The sequence below is a fragment of the Neoarius graeffei genome, chromosome 6 (genome assembly GCF_027579695.1).
Source record: "Neoarius graeffei isolate fNeoGra1 chromosome 6, fNeoGra1.pri, whole genome shotgun sequence".
In the NCBI taxonomy this organism is placed as follows: Eukaryota; Metazoa; Chordata; class Actinopteri; order Siluriformes; family Ariidae; genus Neoarius; species Neoarius graeffei.
Window position 1 is genome coordinate 71,866,761 of NC_083574.1, and position 21,335 is coordinate 71,888,095.

At 43.1% G+C, this 21,335-nt stretch overlaps 1 protein-coding gene across 3 annotated transcripts in view; it reads right to left on the reverse strand.

Moving 5' to 3' along the window:
- fam168a (family with sequence similarity 168 member A) overlaps positions 1–21,335 on the reverse strand; it is a 163,387-nt gene that overhangs the window by 73,616 nt on the left and 68,436 nt on the right. For 2 of the 3 annotated variants that reach the window (XM_060924048.1, XM_060924049.1), the window contains one exon: positions 6,118–6,206. In XM_060924048.1, the coding sequence (XP_060780031.1) occupies positions 6,118–6,187 (70 nt within the window). In that variant the 5' untranslated portion in view covers positions 6,188–6,206. Of the gene's footprint in view, positions 1–6,117; positions 6,207–18,831; positions 18,942–21,335 lie in introns of all 3 variants that reach the window. The other variant, XM_060924047.1, reaches the window with a different exon arrangement.

The following is a 21,335-nucleotide window of genomic DNA, read 5'->3' on the forward strand; positions in this document are numbered from 1 at the left end:
ACAAAAAGGACCATCCAGACTGTTACGAGCAACAAGTCCAAAAGCAAGGGTCTGCCATAGTATGGGATTGTGTCAGTGCCCTTGGCAAAGGTAATTTTCACTACTGTGATGGCAGCATTAATGCAGAAAAATATATTGAGATTTTAGACCAACATATGCTACCTTCAAGACGACACCTTTTCCAAGGATATTTCAACAAGACAAAGCAAAACCACATTCGGCACACATTACAAAGGCATGGCTGTGGAAGAAGAGGGTGCCTGTCCCCTCTGTCCCCAATAAAGAATGTGTGGTGAATTCTGAAACAAAAAATATGATGACAACCCTGTACTGTTGCACACCTTCAGACCTGTTTGCAGGACAAATGGGACAAAATAACACCTGAAACGCTTCATCATTTGGTGTCTTCAGACTGTAAACACCTTAAGTGTTGTGAGAAGGAATGGCAACATTACAAAGTGGTAAATGCTTTACTGTTTAAACTTTTTTTTAAATGTGTTGCAAGAATCATAATTGATGTTCATTTTGAAAAACAATAAAAAATGTACAGTATGGGGTAAAACATCAAGTAATGTGCTATTGTATTATTTTGAGTGCAATACAGGTCAAATATTATTTACAAATCATTGTTTTCAGTTTTAATTGCAATTTCAACATACCATCCCAACTTTTTCTGATTTGGGGATGTACTTTGGGTGGATGCCAAACAGCAGTAGAAGGACAATTTGCCAGCAACCAATGTTAATGGGTAAAGGAAATAAAATACTTATGATAAATCTGCGGAAATTTATTATATAACATGATAGTAAGTTGGCAGAAAATACAGTGGTGCTTGAAAGTTTGTGAACCCTTTAGAATTTTCTATATTCCTGCATAAATATGACCAAAAACAACATCAGATTTTCACACAAGTCCTAAAAGTAGATAAAGAGAACCCAGTTAAACAAATGAGACAAAAATATTATACTTGGCCATTTATTTATTGAGGAAAATGATCCAATATTACATATCTGTGAGTGGCAAAAGTATGTGAACTTTCGCTTTCAGTATCTGGTGTGACCCCCTGGTGCAGCAATAATTGCAACAAAACATTTCTGGTAACTGTTGATCAGTCCTGCACACTGGCTTGGAGGAATTTTAGCCCATTCCTCTGTACAGAACAGCTTCAACTCTGGGATGTTGGTGGGTTTCCTCACATGAACTGCTCGCTTCAGGTCCTTCCACAACATTTCAGTTGGATTAAGGTCAGGACTTTGACTTGGCCATTCCAAAACATTAACTTTATTTTCTTTAACCATTCTTTGGTGGAACAACTTGTGTGCTTAGGGTCATTGTCTTGCTGCATGACCCACCTTCTCTTGAGATTCAGTTCATGGACAGATGTCCTGACATTTTCCTTTAGAATTTGCTGGTATAATTCAGAATTCATTGTTCCATCAATGATGGCAAGCCATCCTGGCCCAGATGCAGCAAAACAGGCCCAAACCATGATACTACCACCACCATGTTTCACAGATGGGATCAGGTTCTTATGCTGGAATGCAGTGTTTTCCTTTCTCCAAACATAACGCTTCTCATTTAAACCAAAAAGTTCCATTTTGGTCTCATCCTCCCACAAATCATTTTTCCAAAAGCCTTCTGGCTTGTCCACGTGATCTTTAGCAAACTGCAGATGAGCAGCAATGTTCTTTTTGGAGAGCAGTGGCTTTCTCCTTGCAACCCTGCCATGCACACCATTGTTGTTCAGTGTTCTCCTGATGGTGGACTCATGAACATTAGCCAATGTGAGAGAGGCCTTCAGTTGCTTAGAAGTTACCCTGGGGTCCTTTGTGACCTCGCCGACTATTACACGCCTTGCTCTTGGAGTGATCTTTGTTGGTTGACCACTCCTGGGGAGGGTAACAATGGTCTTGAATTTCCTCCATTTGTACACAATCTGTCTGACTGTGGATTGGTGGAGTCCAAACTCTTTAGAGATGGTTTTGTAATCTTTTCCAGCCTGATGAGCATCAACGCTTTTTCTGAGGTCCTCAGAAATCTCCTTTGTTCGTGCCATGATACACTTCCACAAACATGTGTTGTGAAGATCAGACTTTGATAGATCCCTGTTCTTTAAATAAAACAGGGTGCCCACTCACACCTGATTGTCATCCCATTGACTGAAAACACCTGAGTCTAATTTCACCTTCAAATTAACTGCTAATCCTAGAGGTGCACATACTTTTGCCAATTACAGATATGTAATATTGGATCATTTTCCTCAATAAATAAATGACCAAGTATAATATTTTTGTCTCAATTTGTTTAACTGGGTTCTCTTTATCTACTTTTAGGACTTGTGTGTAAATCTGATGTTTTAGGTCATATTTATGCAGAAATATAGAAAATTCTAAAGGGTTCACAAACTTTCAAGCACCATTGTACATCTTATAAAACAAGATCTAGTCTGATTGGTTAATCCAGTTTCTCATCATAGCCAACAAAGTGTGCTTAAACAAACTAAGGAATGTGTTTTTTTGATGCTGATTTTTTCCCCAACATTATTATATGCACAATTACTGCACAAATTTTCACATGTAGATAATCAGTTGTGCTGTTTGCGTTATTTTCAGCACCCACAAGAAAGTATTTGGAACACTCAAAATATTGTTCAAACAACTGAAATCCACCTTCCTAGCTACACTGCTGACACTTGCACACTCACTTTCTACTGCACATTTGCACTGCTAATTGTCTTACAGAGGAAAGAGGAGTGTGTGTTGCTCGCTTAGACTGCAGTGTTAAAGTGTTTATTTACCCTGGGTCTCATTCCAGCAGGCAAGCAGAATGTTGCCATGGAGGCAGACAAACACTTGGGTTCATATAAACGTTCACAAAATAAATAAATAAATAAATAAATAAATAAATAAATAAAAAATTACACACCCCCAATTATGCTCAACTGCACATGTTTATCTCAATACATTTGTGAGGACCTTGACAAAACAATTATTAAATCAGCTAATTATAAATCTAACCCTAAACTTAATTTCAGTAACCATAAGGAAATCACCCCATGACATCAACAGTATGCATGTTGATGAATATTGATGGTGAGTATAGATAAGTATCGAAAATATGGACAGTGAGTATGGATGGAGAGTATCAACAATGAATTTGACAGTGAGTATTAAACATGGATGGGGAGTATGGATATTGAATATTAATCATGAGTATGAAGAGTGAGTCTTGATCTGTATGGATGGTGAGTATTGACTATGGACAGTGGGTAGGGAAAGTGCAGGCCTCAACGTTCACTTGAGACACCTTTTGCCCTGCAGGGCAAATGGCCTCAAAATTTTTTTCCCCCCCTTGAATGTCCTTTTGCCCGAAAATCTTGTGGTATTTCGGCAAGTTTTCAAGTACATGGTTCAAGGCAACACTGATATGCTTTCTAAGGGTATAATTGAGTTATTCAGACAAAAGTACATGTTAAAAAAAAATTTAAAAAGTTTATTTCTGCAACAGAAAAACAAGATAAGCCCTGAAAACATGAAACATAAATCAATTCAGTGCCTTGCAAAAGTATTCATCCCCTTGGTGTTTGTCCTGTTTTGTTGCATTACAAGCCGGAATTAAAATAGATTTTTGGGGGGTTAGCACCATTTGATTTACACAATGTGCAAAGGTGCAAATTATTATTATTGTTTATTATTATTGTGACAAACCATAATTAAGATGAAAAAACAGAACTCTGGAGTATGCATAGGTATTCACCACCCCTAAGTCAATACTTTATAGACCCACCTTTTGCTATAATTACAGTTGCAAGTCTCTTGGAGTATGTCTCTATTAGCTTAGCACATCTAGCCACTGGGATTTTTGCCCATTCCTCAAGGTAAAACTGCTCCAACTCCTTCAAATTAGATGGGTTGTGTTGGTATACAGAAATCTTCAAGCTATGTCACAGATTCTCAATTGGAACAAGGTCTGGGCTTTGACTAGGCGATTCCAAGACATTTAAATGTTTCCCTTTAAACCACTCCAGTGTAGCTTTAGCAGTATGTTTAGGGTCATTGTCCTGCTGGAACGTGAACCTTCATCCCAGTCTCAAACAGGCTTCCCTCCAGAATTGCCCTGTATTTAGTGCTATCCATCTTTCCTTCAGTCCTGACCAGCTTTCCTGTCACTGCAGATGAAAAACATCCCCACAGCATGATGCCGCCACCACCATGCTTCATTGTAGGGATAGTGTTCTCAGGGTGTTGGGTTTGCGCCACACATGGCATTTCCCATGATGGTCAAAAAGTTCAATTTTTGTCTCATTTGACCAGAGAATATTCTTCCGTGTGTTTGGGGAGTCTGCCACATGCTGTTGGGCAAACTCCAAACATGATTTTTTTTAAGCAATTACTCTTTTCTGGCCACTCTTCCATAAAGCCCCACTCTGTGGAGTGTATGGCTTAAAGTGGTCATATGGACAGATACTCCCATCTCTGCAGCTCCTTCAGTGTTATCTTTGGTGTCTTTGTTGCATCTCTGATTAATGCCCTCCTTGCCTGGTCTGTGAGTTTTGGTGGGCGGCCTTCTTTTTTCAGATTTGTAGTGGTGCTATATTCTTTCCATTTTGCTATAATGGATTTAATAGTGCTTCCTGGGATATTTTTTTTTATGACCCAACCCTGATCTATACTTCTCCACAATTTTGTCTCTGACCTGTTTGGAGGCTGCTTGGTTTTCATGTTGCTTGCTTTGTCGTGTTGCAGAGTCAGGGTCCTTCCAGAACAGGTTGATTTTTACAGACATCATGTGACAGATCATGTGACACTTTGATTGCACACAGGTGGATCTTAATCAACTAATTATCTGACTTATGAAGTGAATTGTTTGGACCAGCTCTTATTTAGGGGTTTCATACAAAAGGGGATGAATACCTATGCACACTCCAGATTTCTGTTTTTTCATCTTAATTATTGTTTGCGTCACAATTACAAAAAAAAATGTGCACCTTTAAAATTGTAGGCATGTTGTGTAAATCAAATGGTGCCCACCCTCCAAAAATCCATTTTAATTCCATCTTGTAATGCAACAAAACAGGAAAAACACCAAGGGGGATGAATAGTTTTGCAAGGCACTGTATATATGTAAGACTTCCGTACGGTACTAGTACATAATACGTCGTTTTATATAAAGTTTAGGACACAAAACACACTTTGTTTTGCCTATAACAATGATTAGCAATATTGCAAAGATGAACTATAAAACTAAAAACATTATAAAACCAGAGTCTGTACTGCAGTACTGTCTTCATTCAGTTTACCATTGCATTTAGGAGGAAATTAAACAACCTGTCCTCATCTTCACATGCATGATGGGCCAATGTCAAATGATAAATGGGGTAAGATATATTTATCTATGGAATAGTTCACTATGTAAATGCTATACATTTACTGTCGAGGGTGCGGTTTACTATTTGAGACACAAAAGCATGTCTTTCCATTCATTGAATGTACTTACCACTAGCTTTTATTATTACAAGAGTGATTATAGTTACTATATGACTATAGCTACAACTGGAATGTGCCGATTCTGTTAGGTGTTTGTAATTATTGTGTCATCCACTATTAGGTAAAATTAAAATAAAATTTTACAACATTGTTTGAAAGTCTAGAGCAAGATATTTTGTTATTTTTCAAATAACACTTCAAATATTGTTTTAACAATAATAAGCATCGCTGTATAAATGATAGAGTGCAAATAGTTGTGTATCTAGATGTCCATCGAGTTGCTGAGACATGGAGGGGCGGGAATAGTTTACCATCCAGCCCACAGTTCAGGTCGGAGTCCTTTGAGAGAATGCCAAGCATGAAACAAGTATCGAGTTCCAGTATGGGTAACGAAAATGTACATCAAGCATAGATAGTAATGCTAAAATGCATAAAAGAAAAAAAAAACGTTATCTGCAAAAAAAATAAAAGCATATTGCATGCGACCACTTAAAAGAACTTTAAAATTAATGCAAGTCAGCACTCAATTCCTGCTGAAGCACTGCCTTCAGTAATGTGCTCTAATCTCATTGCTTTGCATTTTAAATAAGGATCTATTGCATATCTATTGCAATCTAATTCAGCATCTCACCTGTGTAGGCCATGGTTTTGGGGTTTCCATATGGAGTCCCAGGCTGCACTGGACTGTACACGGGGTTCATACTGGATACTCTGCTCTTACTGAGAGAGAGAGAGAAAGAGAGAGGGAGAGGGACACATTAATTCTGTACAAATACACACACACACTATAAAGCTGACCCAAAACCAAAAGACAGCTGAACTCTTTCAAGAGCACAAATATACAAAACATGTAGAAAAACACATGACACAGAATACGTATGTCCAAGCCAAGAAAAATCAGGTGGCGATAAGCACACACACATGCACGCACAGGCACTTGCCCCCCCCCCAGGAATATTAACGGCCACCCAAAGTATATTTGGTGACCCATTTTCGCAAATAAGTATGAAGAATGAGAATTTCCTGTGAGGTATAAGCATCGTGTACTGTATTGCAGAAGAGGATCCGTGTTGTGCTGGAATGATTGGCCAAATGAATGTTACATGTACCTGACATGTGTTATTGTCAACGTTACCATGACAACATGGAACTCGAGTCCAGTCAGTGCATTTAGCTTTTAAAATAGTGCTGCTTTTTTTTTTTTTAAACACATCTAGCATATGTAACTGATTATTAAAAGGACATTAACAGTCTGTACATTTCATCATTATACAGTCATATGAAAAAGAAAATATACCCTCTTCCAGTTTCATGGGTTTACCAATCAAGACATAACAAAAAACATCATCTGATCCTTACCAGGTCCTAAAATTATGCAAATTTAACCTCAGGTGTAAAGCAACACACAACAGATTCCACCATGTTATTATTTATTTAACAAAAATTAAGTGAAAATGCAGAACCCGTGTGTGAAAAAGTAAGTACACCCCATGATTCAATAGCTTGTAGAACCACCTTTTGCAGCAATAACTTGAAGCAATCATTTTCTGTATGATTTTATCAGTCTGTCATCATTGCAGAGGAATTTTGGCCCACTCTTCTTTACAACATTGCTTCAGTTCATTCATGTTTGAGGGCATTTGTTTATGCACAGCTCTCTTAAGGTCCCACCACAGCATTTCAATTGGGTTGAGGTCTGGACTTTGACTTGGCCATTCCAACATCTTGATTCTTTTCTTTTTCAGCCATTCTGCTGTAGATTTGCTGGTGTGCTTGGGATCATTGTCCTGTTGCATGACCCAATTGCAGCCAAGCTTTAGCTGTTGGACAGATGGCCTCACATTTGCCTTGAGAATACTTTGGTATACAGAGGAGTTCATGGTTGACTCAATGACTGCAAGGTGCCCAGGCCCTCCACCATGCTTGATTGTTTGTGTGAGATGTTTGTGCTGATATGCTGTGTTTGGTTTTCACCAAACATGGTGCTGTGCATTATGGCCAAACATTTCCACTTTGGTCATATTTGGTCACAATACATCACCTTTCGGTCGTATAAAAATTTTATCTGGAGGCCTTCCGTGAAGACCTGGATAAAGTGCCTTGGAACGTGTTGGACACATATGACCACCCTGATGAACCTCTTGACTTCTTTAACAAGACAGTTCTATCTATTGCTGATACCCATGCACCAATCGTAACCAAGCGTGTAAAGAGGAAATTTCAGCCCCCTTGGATGTCCCCAACTGTTTACAGTACTATCAGCCATCGCAATGCTCTACTTAAGAAAGCCCGTCATACTGAAGATACTGCGGATTGGGAAGCTTTTAGACAACAATGAAATCTCGTTTTTAGCACTGTCCGAGAAGCCAAAAGCATATACTTCAGAGAGGTGTTAGAGAACAGTCGAAGTCCCAAAGAGTACTGGAAATATCTTAAACATGCTATGGGAGCTACTAAGAAAGCCCCGGCAACTCAGATAAGAGACTCAGATGGAACTATAACTCAGGATCCTGTAAAAGTAGCGGATGCTTTTAACGAGTCTTTCACCTCAGTTGCTAACAATTATAGGATTTCATGTAGCAGCGGACTTAGCAACTTTTGGCTCGAATCCCTGACTAAATTTGTCAGTGACCACATCCCAGCTACAACCTATTACACCATCCCAGAAATTACAACGGACTTTGTAAGAAGCTATTTAAACCACTTGGATGTTTCAAAATCTATTGGATTCGACGGCATTTGTGCAAATTTACTTAGAGCTGCTTCTCCTTCTATTGCCGCACCACTGGCCAAGGTAATAAACCTGAGCATCAACATGTCAACCTTTCCATCTGCTTGGAAACTGGCTAAAGTGACACCTGTGTGTCATGGTCCTACCTGTGGGCTTCTCTCTTCAGGTAACATCTCCACTCAGCATTACCGGCCACGCCCACTCTCACTTCCTCTTATTAACTTTCAGTGACTGCCATTGGCTGTTGCCGATCACCTGCTTCCCCCCTGTGTGTATTTAAGCTGCAGTTCTCCCAAGCCTCAGTGTCAGATCGTCTGCAACTTCCAGCGTGATAACCTGCTCTGTGTTCCTACTACTCTGACTCCTGACGATATTCTGTTCCGTCTGACTCTGTCTGCTCTCCAGCCCCGGTAACCTGATCTGCCTTCTGTCCTGTCGACTCTGCCTCTTGCCTGCCTCTCCTGTACCTTCGCCTGATCTCCAGCTTGCCCAGCCCTGCTGCTTGCCTGCCTCTCCATCAGGCCAGTGTGAGCAGCCCTGCCTGGAGCCCTACTCTTCAGCCCCGGTAACCTGACCCTGCATTTCTGTCCCCTGTCTTGCTATCTGATCTGTGACTCTGTGTTCCAGCCAGCTCACTAACTCCAGCCTGCTGAGGGACTACTGCTGGGAGACTGCCTGAAACCTAAGTGCTATCAGCCTACAGCCACACCTCTCTGACAACGCCTGATCCCATCTGATCTCAGAAGCTAAGCAGGGTTAGGCCTGGTCAGTACTTGGATGGGAGACCTCAGATGTCGCTCCCACCAGCCATCCCTGCCTCTCAGTCCTCCTACCACTGAACCACACACACATTCTCCCAACTCCCTTTTCCCGTTATTATTAAACTGTGGTTTGAGTGCATTTGATCTCCTCTCCTGTCTGGTCCTTGACAGAACGATCTGACCAAGACATGGAGTCAGCGCCCGAACCCTCTGCCCTAGACCGGCTGCAGCACACTGAAGGAGATGTCAGTCGGATGTCTGCCGAAGTTGCAGCCCTGATCCAGCTTGGTCATCAGCAACAACGACTGGACCAAGCACTACAGCTGCTCACTGCCCGAACACCCCCTGCTTCTCCGAGTCAACCATCGCCGCCCCTCGTTGCATAAGCCCGTCATACCCGCCGCTGACTGGCCAGCTCTGGGAGGTGCTCCTGCTGCACTCGATGCCCCGGAACCCAAGGTCGGCAGTCCGGAGCATTTTGACAGTGACCCCTCCCAAGTCCGTGCTTTCCTGACCAGCTGCCGGTTGCTGTTCGACCTGCAGCCCAGAACCTTCGCGTCGGAGGCAGCGAAGGTGGCCTTCGTCATCACTCGTCTGACTGGCCACACCCACCTGTGGGGGACTGCTGAGTATGAACGCCGGACACCGGCATGTGCCTCCTTCTCCCTGTTTGCATCCGGAGGACTGATGAGTATTCACCAAGGCAGACGAACAGTGGCTGACTACTCGATCGATTTCCGGACCTTGGCCCAGCGCCGCAAGTGGAACATGCAGGCGCTGGTGGACGCCTTTCTGCACAGCCTGGCTGACTACATGAAGGACGAATTGGTCTCGTACGAACAACCGTCGACACTCGATGAGGCCATCGCCCTGGCCGTCCGCATTGACCGCCGGGTCCAGACCCGTCGACGAGAGAGGGCCCGCCAGACTCAGTCAGTCAGAAGCCCGAGCTCACCGGACATAGGAGGGGCCCGGCTGAGCTCAATGATCATCCAATCCTCCACCAGCCAGAAACCTATGCTCCAAGTTTGCCTTCGTCTGTCAGATTCCACCCACACCCTGGCCGCCCTGGTTGACTCTGGCGCCGAGGCTAACATCATGGACACCGAGCTTGCGCACCAGTTGGGTCTGCAAAGCCATCGCTTATCCTCTCCTGTTCCAGCCAGGGCGCTGGATGGCCATCTCCTTGGCACCGTCACCTGCCTCACTGCCCGTGTCCCGATGACTCTGTCAGGCAACCACCACGAAACCATCCAGTTTCACCTGCTCCGTTCCCCCGGCCAACCTCTCATCCTGGGCTATCCATGGCTCCGCCAGCACAGTCCTCACCTCGACTGGGCCACTGGAGTGATAAGAGAATGGGGCAAGGACTGCCACCGGACCTGCTTACGAGCCTCCACTCTAACCCCTCGTACTCCACCTGCCAGCTCTGCCCCCGACCTCACTAATGTCCCAGTGTGTTATCACAGCCTTCGGGAGGTATTCAGCAAAGCCAAGGCCACTTCCTTGCCTCCTCACCGGCCCTACGACTGCGCCACTGATCTCCTCCCAGGCACTGCACCACCCAAGGGCCGTCTCTACTCTCTGTCCGCCCTGGAAAGGAAGGTGATGGAGGCCTACATCAGTGACTGTCTGGCTGCCGGCCTCATCTGTCCATCCTCTTCTCCCGCTGGGGCTGGGTTCTTCTTCGTGGGAAAGAAGGATGGATCCCTGCGCCCCTGCATCGATTACAGGGGTCTCAACGACATCACCGTCAAGAACCGATACCCTCTCCCACTGCTTACCTCCGCCTTCGAGCTGCTCCAGGGAGCCACGATCTTCACCAAACTCGATCTCTGGAATGCCTACCACCTGGTTCGGATAAGGGAGGGAGACGAGTGGAAGACCACGTTCAACACCCCCACCGGTCACTATGAATACCGGGTGATGCCGTTTGGCCTTACCAACGCGCCAGCGGTATTCCAGGCTCTGGTGAATGATGTCCTGCGAGATATGCTGAACAAGTTCGTGTTCGTTTTCCTCGATGACATCCTGATCTTCTCAAAGACCCTGTCCGAACACACCCAGCATGTCCAGCAAGTGCTCCGTCGTCTCCTTGAAAACTCCCTCTTCGTCAAGGCAGAGAAGTGTGAGTTTCACGCCAAGTCTGTGGTGTTCCTGGGGTACATCGTGGCAGAGGGGAGCATCCAGATGGACCCTGCCAAAGTCTCAGCAGTGACTTCATGGCCAGTACCAGAGAGCAGGAAGAAGCTTCAGCAGTTCCTGGGCTTCGCTAATTTCTACAGGAAATTCATTCATAATTACAGCACCGTTGCGTCACCCCTCACCACCTTGACCAGCACCAAACAGCCCTTCACCTGGACTCCGGCTGCCAACGAAGCCTTTGCCACCCTCAAGGCTCGGTTCACCACTGCTCCCGTCCTCCAGATGCCAGATGCGGAGCGGCAATTCATCGTTGAGGTGGATGCCTCAGATGTGGGAGTTGGGGCAGTGCTCTCACAGAGGTCAGCGGATGACAAACTCCACCCCTGTGTGTTCTTCTCCCGCCGGCTATCACTGGCCAAACGCAATTATGACATAGGCAACCGGGAACTGCTGGCGGTCAAGCTTGCCCTGGAGGAATGGCGTCACTGGCTGGAGGGGTGTGTAGTCCCATTCCTGGTCTGGACAGACCATAAGAATCTGGAATACATCCGCACCGCCAAACGACTCAACCCCAGACAGGCCCGCTGGGCTCTCTTTTTCACCAGATTCAATTTCACCCTTTCATACTGGCCCGGATCTCGCAACACCAAGCCTGACGCACTCTCCCGCCAGTTCCAGAAGGATGATGCCTCCTCCAAGGATCCGGCTCCCATCCTACCTGACCCCTGTATCGTTGCTGCTCTGACCTGGGACATCGAAGAACGAGTGCGGAAAGCCCTCCGTGACCAACCCAGCCCCAGTGCATGACCTGCAAGTCGCCTCTTTGTTCCTGAAGACCTGCGATCCCAGGTTATACAATGGGGACACGACTCCCATCTAGTCTGCCAACCTGGTTCCACTCGCACCTACCACCTGCTCACCCAATGGTTCTGGTGGCCGTCTATGAGCAGGGATGTGTGAGACTTCATCCGAGCCTGCCCTACCTGTAATCAGAATAAATCCTCCAGCCGGCCTCCTGCCGGTTTGCTCCAGCCTCTGCCCGTGCCTATGCGACCCTGATCCCACATTTCCCTGGATTTTGTTACGGGTCTGCCCCCTTCTAACGGGATGACTGTCATACTCACCATCGTGGACCGTTTTAGCAAGATGGCACACTTTGTTCCCCTCCCAAAACTACCGTCGGCCAAAGAGACCGCCCAGATCATCCTGCAGCAGGTCTTCTGCATCCATGGGCTGCCCAGGGACATCGTTTTGGACCGGGGGCCGCAATTCACCTCCTCTTTCTGGAAGGAATTCTGTCACCTGCTCGGGACCACCGCCAGCCTCACCTCCGGATTCCGACCCCAGTCCAACGGCCAGTCTGAGCGGACTAACCAGGAGTTGGAGAAGGCACTTCGGTGCATGGCGTCATGCAACCCTAGGGCCTGGTGTGAGCACCTGCTGTGGGTGGAATACTCTCACAACTCCCTCACCAGCTCAGCCACTGGACTGTCCCCATTCCACTGCGTGTATGGCTACCAACCACCCCTGTTCCCCAGCCAGGAGGGAGAGGTCACCTGCCCATCTGCCCTCACCTATGCACACCAATGCCACCGCACCTGGTCTCAAGCCCATGCTGCACTCCTCAAGTCAGTCACCAGCTACTCCATTGGAGCCAACCGGCAGAGGACGCCTGCACCCACCTAAAGGGTGGGCCAGAAGGTGTGGTTGTCAGCCAAGGACCTGCCCCTCCAGGTGGAGTCTCATAAGCTGGCACCTCAGTTCATCGGACCAGTTCCGATCCAGAGGATAATCAGCCAGTCTGCTGTCCGGCTCCGACTGCCCAAGTCTATGAGAGTGCACCCCACCTTCCACGTCTCAAAGATTAAGCCAGTGCACAAGAGCCCGCTGGTCCCAGCTGCACCTTCTCCTCCTCATCTCATCGATGGTGGCCCGGTCTACTCCATCCGGCGACTGCTGAAGTCACGGTGCAGGGGCAGGGGCCTCCAATACCTGGTGGATTGGGAGTGCTATGGTCCTGAGGAGAGGATGTGGGTTCCTGCTGGGAGAATTTTAGACCGTACCCTCATCAGCACCTTTCATCGCCTGCATCCGGACCAGCCGGCCAACTGGAGGGGTCGACCAAGGGGTCCTTGTCGGAATGACGATGCACCAACTGCTACTGTCTCCAAGTCCGATTCTGAACCTGATCCCCATGACGATATTCTGTTCCGTCTGACTCTGTCTCCTCTCCAGCCCCGGTAACCTGATCTGCCTTCTGTCCTGTCGACTCTGCCTCTTGCCTGCCTCTCCTGTACCTTCGCCTGATCTCCAGCTTGCCCAGCCCTGCTGCTTGCCTGCCTCTCCATCAGGCCAGTGTGAGCAGCCCTGCCTGGAGCCCTACTCTTCAGCCCCGGTAACCTGACCCTGCATTTCTGTCCCCTATCTTGCTATCTGATCTGTGACTCTGTGTTCCAGCCTGCTCACTAACTCCAGCCTGCTGAGGGACTACTGCTGGGAGACTGCCTGAAACCTAAGTGCTGTCAGCCTACAGCCACACCTCTCTGACAACGCCTGATCCCATCTGGGCTCAGAAGCTAAGCAGGGTCGGGCCTGGTCAGTACTTGGATGGGAGACCTCAGACGCTCCCACCAGCCATCCCTGCCTCTCAGTCCTCCTGCCACTGAACCTCACACACATTCTCCCAACTCCCTTTTCCCCTGTTATTATTAAACTGTGGTTTGAGTGCATTTGATCTCCTCTCCTGTCTGGTCCTTGACACCTGTGTATAAAGCCGAAGACCATCTCGATGTCAGCAATTACTGGCCTATAAGTATTTTGCCGATCTTGTCAAAGATTTTGGAGAGGCATGTCCACATAACACTTTACAAATTTCTGTCCGATTATAACCTCTTAAGTAGATCCCAGTCAGGATTCCAGATACACCATTCATGTGAAACATTTATGATCAATCTCGTTGATACATTACTTACCAACATGGACAATGGACTTATTTCTGGACTGGTACTGGTAGACTTCAGGAAGGCTTTCGACTTGGTGGATCATGATATACTCTTGGAAAAGCTAACCATTTATAAGATCTCTCCGTCTTCCATGGAATGATTCAAATCATATCTACAGGACCGGGAACAAAAAGTTTCGATTTCTAACAAACTCTCAAGTGCTCTCCCAGTAAAGTCCAGTGTTCCGCAAGGCTCAATTCTTGGACCTCTACTATTTATTATTTTTGTCAGTGACATCCCTCTATTTACTAAAAGATCATCTATTGTGATCTATGCGGATGACACGACCCTGGTATCAACGGGAAAGACATTGCAGGACATTGAGGTAACCTTGTCTGAAGAACTGAGTGTTGTTGACTGTTGGGCAAAAGCCAATAACATGGCCTTAAATTGTAGAAAAACCAAATCAATGGTTGTCTGCAGTAACCCTAAATTGCAAGAACTAACGAAGAATAGCATCAAACTTGAAATCAATTTAGCTGACGAAAGAATCGAAAATGTATCAACAACTAAGTTACTGGGTCTTTGTATTGATGAAACACTATCCTGGAACAGTCATATTGACTAACTAAGAAACTGAACAAGCAACTCGGGCTCTTAATATGAACAAAGAAATTCCTTTCTATGAGTGCGTGGAAGACATTTTTCGACGCATTAATTCAACCAGTCATGGACTTAGGTTCCGTTGTTTGGGGAGAGATGTCTAAGACGCATGTGGATTCCATGATTAGAATACAAAAAAGAGCAGCAAGAATTATTATGGACGTAGGAAAGTTTGAGCATTCCTAACCTTTGTTTGATACACTTAAGATAGATACCTTCACCACTCGAGTTAAGAGACAAAAGTGCATGATGGTGTTTAAAGCACTTAATGGATTTGCACCCTCATATATCAAAGAGAAACTTATTCCTTTTAGAAATATTCACTGCAAAAACACTCGATACTCTGAAACTGCTCTTATGCTTCCTCGTGTGCACCGTGGGTTTGGGGAAAAGACATTTGTTTTCAGTGCTTCTAGGGCATGGAACTCTCTCCCCACCCATGTTAAACAAAGTAAGTCATTGAGTTCCTTTGCGTGCTCGTTATCATCAATTAAATTAGTTTAGGTCCTTTAATTCACTATTTTTTATTATTGTATGATTTTTAATTTTTTTCTATGCAAATTGTTTAATTTTTTTTTTTGGAGCCATGTGTATATTATCTTTACGATATTAAGTGTAACTCTAATAAATGTTGTCTAAAAAAATGTCATCTAATGGTCTCATCTGTCCAAAGGACATTGTTCCAGAAGGCTTGTGGCTTGTTCAGATGCATCTTTGCAAACCTAAGCTGTGCTACCATGTTCTTTTTAGACAGAAGAGGCTTTCTTTTGGTAACCCTTCCAAACAAGCTATACTTGCACAATCTTTTTTTCTAATTGTACTGTCATGAACTTTAACATTAACATTGAGCTAACTGTGGCCTGTAGAGTTCTTGGGTTTTTTTGCATTTTGTCTGAGCATTGCATGGTCTGACCTTGGAGTAAATTTGCTGGGATGTCCACTCCTGGGAAGATTGGCAACTGTCTTGAATGCTTTCCACTTCTGAATAATCTTTCTCACAGTCAAATGATGGATTTCAAATCATTTGGAAATGGCCTTAGAACCCTTCCCAGACTGACGTGCAGCAATAATTGCTTCTCTAAGATCATTGCTGATGTCTTTGCTCCTTGGCATTGTGTTAACATACACCTGAGTGTTACAGACCAGCAAACTGCCAAAACTTCTGCTTTTTAAGACACTTGCTGATGATCAATTAATCAAATTCATTTGATCAGCAACACCTGGCTGCTAACTGCCTTCAGAATTTCTATGGAAGCAGTAAGGGTGTACTTAATTTTTCACACACTGCTACTGCATTTTTGACTTACTTTGTATTAAATATACAATGACAGGGTGAATATGTCATGTGCTATTGGTCAACTGAGGTTGTATTTGCCTAATTTTAAGACCTGGTAAGGACCAGATGATTTTTTATGTCCTGACACTTAAAACCTAGACTTGAAAGAGCGTGTACTTTCTTTTTCACATGACTATTTTTGTCAGTAACAAAAATAAATAAGCAATTTTTTTTGTCTTCAGAAATTATTGATACACAATTGCATACTCACCAACTCTACCAATTCACATGGCAGTCTACCGCTTTTAGTTCTCAAAAATATTGCATTACAAAATAATCAGTGAAAACTTTTGGATTTGCTCTTCCGATCTTGCTTCAGATGTTTTCGGCACAGGGGATACAAGTATATAGCATCAAACAAACAGTCATAATAAGTGAAGCCGAGAACCAATCGAAATTGTATCGCTTGATCATGCCATTTCATTGGTTCTCATTACGGTTCTAGCCAATTGGCAATGAGCTCATACATTACAACAAATTGTGCCAGTATGTGTAAAAACCAAACATGCTCTGGTGATCATGAACAATGAAAATTCCAAAGGAAAAATAAATAAATAAATAAATAAATAAATAAATTTGCTCTGACAAGTTCAAGGCCACTTGGTCATCAGCTCATCCAGCATCAAAGCAAAGCATTGAGACAAGGCGAGAAGCATGCATTTTGTGAAGTACATCAGTCCGATTTCTCGATTAATTTTCTTCAAATATGGCACTCAGAATGCAGAACACCACATAATTTTACACCTTTTTAAAAAAAAAAAAATTTCCATGGGAGGGGTATTGGATTGCGCCATGTCTTGACAACGTGCAATATTGCACGTTTATTCTCCATTGGGTAGGAGTGGCATAATACACGTAGGTAGATCTTGTTGTACGTTTTGTATAAAGTTTTTATTTATTTAATTTGCAAAAAATAAAAACAAAAATACTGTTTCTCAAAATCCAGTGAATGTAGGTAGAACAAAATGGTTATTCCACTCAATCTTGTCATACATGGCTTATAGCCAACGAGGCGCATCGCGCCTCGTTGGCCATCAGCTCACATACGACTCGATTTCGTAGAATAACTGTTAAATAATAACTGAGACGAAGTTGAGGTTATTATTCACCGATATTCACTGAACCTGAGGTGGATAATTCTCACTTCTTCCAGCTTGTCCCACTTACATGTGTGGGGTCGCTGTCATATGGGCCCCTATTGATCCACGTCATATTAATTGGAGCATAGTTTTACACCGGATGACCTTCCTGCCACAACCCTCCCATTTCTGGGCTTGAGAAGCAACCATTCACAATTTAGAGTAGCCAGTTAACCGAACTGCATATCTTTGGACTGCGGGGGAAACTGGAGCAAACCCATGCAGACATGAGGAGAACATGCAAACTCCACACAGAGCGGCCCCCCAATCGGCCACTGGATTCGAACCCAGAACCTTCTTACAGTGAGGCAACAGCGCTAAACACTGCACCACTGTGCCATCCCCCCGAGGTGGATAATTATTTGAGTATAAATACACCAGAGATTATTTTAAAAAATGTAAAAAAAATCATATTAAAAAGTTATTTATCTTCAAAAGTGGCATGCAAATGTAATGCGCGCAGGCTTGTGTCACTTATCTATGCTGAGCCACATATAATACTTTGTTTTGAAATAGATAAAATAAAATTGCAATTCCACCTTACCTTTACCAGGGTTATTCCACCAAATATTGATTTCTGAACTCATCCCAAGTTCAAATGTTAGTATTGTGGTGTTTAAAATGGAATATGATCTTGATTTCTCTGCATTATTCAAGGCCTGATAACAATTAATTTTTTTTGAACGGTTGTCATTTTCTGAAATTTAATGCTGTACGGAATAAAACAAAAAGTTCATGTTCCTCGAACACATACCTATAAATAGTAAGACCAGAGAAACTGATCATTTTGCAGTGATCTCTTAATTTTTTTCCAGAGCTGTATGTTCAGTAATAAGACAAATTCTAATAACCATGCTTATAGCTGAATTAACTCATCCTCCATGTTGAATTTGCTGTAGCTGAGTTCACATAACAGTATAGGGGCCTGGTTTATTCGGCATTCGCATTTTGGATCATCTCTGCTGTCTTCCAACAAAACTAATACATGAAAACAGCATTTCCAAATGTAACTGGGCCTGGAAAGTGTTTTCCAAAAAAAAAAAAATAGTAGTTTCTGTTGGTCAAGAAACAGTTTTACTGTGGAGACCCAAAACAGACGAGAAAAACCATCATGTCAAGTTTTAATGCACTATTTATTTTCCCCATCGCCCTGTAGAGGTGATTGATATCTGATCTGCGAATAAATTAGGGGCTACAGGCTAATGTTATCAGAAATTCATTTCAGCAACTTCTACTTCTTTAAATGATTAAAAAAAAATTTTTTTACACACACACACACACACACACACACACACACACACACACACACACACACTATGTATGTATGTATCTCCTGCAACCATACAGGTCCTTTGTGTATAAGAATGGACACCCCTGAGCTTTGTTGTGTGTGTACATATATGGACATTTTGTTCATCAGTGTTGAGTCTTTCAAGAACAAAAAGGCTCCTTTTAAGAATTGATTATTTTCATCATATCTATAATCTATAATAAAGGAGGTGAAAACAGCAGGATACAGAAATTTCAAAGCACCACATTTGGCAAGTAAATTCACATTTATGTGCACCCACACACCCTTGCAAGGTAGATATGGGATTTGTTTAGACAGTAGCAGTTTCTACACTGACCTCTTTAAGCTGCTGTCTGTTGGGTAGAGAAAAGTGTATTTGTCAGAGGGGGGTCCGCCTGCCATTCTCACTGAAGCAAAGGCAAATGAAGGAAGGATGGATATGCAAATCTGAAACATCAAATAAAAAAAAACAAGAAAGAAAGAAAAAGACAAAAGGAAAGCAAGGTCATGGTTAGAAAAAGCACATTCGAGCACAGCAAAGCACAGCAACAAAAAACAGGCAAAGCTAGACCACATAACAGCTGAGAGAGAGAGAGAGAGAGAGAGAGAGAGAGAAACAGAGACAGACAGACAGACAGTGTCAGAGAGGGTCAGAGAGGGTCAGAGGGAGTCAAGGGTCAGAGAGAAAGAGTCAGAAGCAGAAGAGAGACAAGAGGAATATCAGAGTCAGAGAGAAAGACATGGAGTGTGTATGAGAGTTAGAGAGTCAGCAAGAGAAAGAATGTCAAAGTGTCAGAGGACAGTGCGTCAGAGTGAGTGTCAGAGTCAGAGATTATGTTCGAGTCTCAGAGAGAGTCAGAGTGTCAGAGAAAGACAACTGCACAGGTGCAGTATACAAGCTGCAATGGCATGAAATGTTCAACACATAAGAAGCAGTGTGTGTGTGTGTGTGTGTGTGTGTGTGTGTGTGTGTGTGTGTGTGTGTGTGTGTGTGTGTGTGCACGCATTATAGAATCATTAATCAGAATGACAGGATCACCTTGTCTGCCTAAAGCTAACTGAAGCATGGATTTAACGCTCCAGCCATACTTCTGTTCCCGTCTTCCACCCTTTTTCTCTCTCTTTACTCATTTCTTTCACCCATTTTCTTACTTTCTCCATCACCATTTCCCCTCACTTTCTATGTCCCCTTGCTCCCCCTCCATTTCAGTCCCTTATCAGTTTCTTGTCTGCCAGCCCTTTCTCTCTGTCTCTCGGTCACATAAACTATATCGTTTGCACAATATCACATTTTCTACACAATGTTTTTAGTCACAGAGGAAAAAAAACATTTAAAGCAGCCTCTGAGGCCATATCTCCTTCACAGACACACAGCTGTCAAACAAAGTGGTGAATTATTATCATAAAACCGTTATATTTGATATTCACAATACGAGTCATCATATTATCCCAAAGCACTTTTGTATGTATATGAGTGTGCTCTGTGAAAACCAAAAAGGACTGAATGTCCTCAGAAAGATAAGATCATGCCAAATGTCTTAAAAAAAAAAAAAATCACCTGGTCTACAGCCGTTTCAATAAAATAAGTTTTCATACATCAGAAATAAGCATTGTGTGAAGATGGACCTTAGGTTTCGACTTTCAAGTGAGTGAAACATTCAACATTGTAACAGTACAATAACTGAAACTTAATGATGACACAGTGAGTGATCCATAGACTCTTCACAGAAATATCAAGTAGGCATGTAATGATGTATCGTGTGCCAATAAATCGTGATACAAATTTATGATGATTCGAATCAAAGAAATAATGAACCACGATTATTATTAAGCTGCAAAATATAGTTTTTCACAGCAGTAATTGCATTGTTTTGACAGCAGAGAGTGGAATCATGTACAATAGAGGAAATGCACATGATGTCACCAGAGACAAAGCTTGATAGCCTGAAAAAACCCCACAGAAAAACATATCTAAAATGGGAAAGAGCTGTTATGTGATTGACTGTCCAAATACAAATAGATTTAACAAGAAATCAGAGCTCTCATTTTACAGACTGCTGAAAGCAAAAGAAAAGAGAAGCAAATGGAGGTAGCTACTTTGTTTAAGCTAACTAAAGCCTTCACAAAATGTTTATAAATGTTTATTACGAAAAGACGTTATTAACTTTTTCATTTTAAATAAAAGGAATATATTCGTTAATAGGCTGTTCTATTTTACTCAAACCTTTACAAATGTTTGTACATTATTACTGAAACAAAACTTTTTTTTATTAAAAAAAAGCAATATTGAAGTTGATGAAGAATCAGAACATAAGTGCAGTATTTTATGGTAATAACATTTTGTTCATTTAATTTTTTTCCAAAGCTATTGTGGAGAAAATCAAATCATTAACTGAATCAAATTGTGAGTTGGGTGAATTGTTACATGCCTGATCTCAAGTTACAAAAGCTGTGCAATAGAATGCAACAAATTAAACATGACTAATTCAACAGATTTGTCAGATAGCAGCAAAATTCTACCCCAACCACATCACACAAAATGCCCTGAAATAAGCCCAAAACATTCAGGCACTGGATAAAGAAGCAACATTTTTCTATCTTTTTCTCAGTGTTTGAGTGGGAAACAAGTTCACTGTGGTGCAGCACACGCATTTCTGAGTTGCTGTTTCAAACAAGCCCAATTTAGCATAAAAAACAAAACTAGCAACACTGCTAAGATGTTTTTTTTTTTTTTTTGGGGGGGGGATCTGAAGCAGGGAGCATCTTTATCTCGCATTCTGCTGTTAGCTAGTTGTACATTTTTTTTTAAATTTTTTTTTAGTCAAGAGTAGTCTCATACCT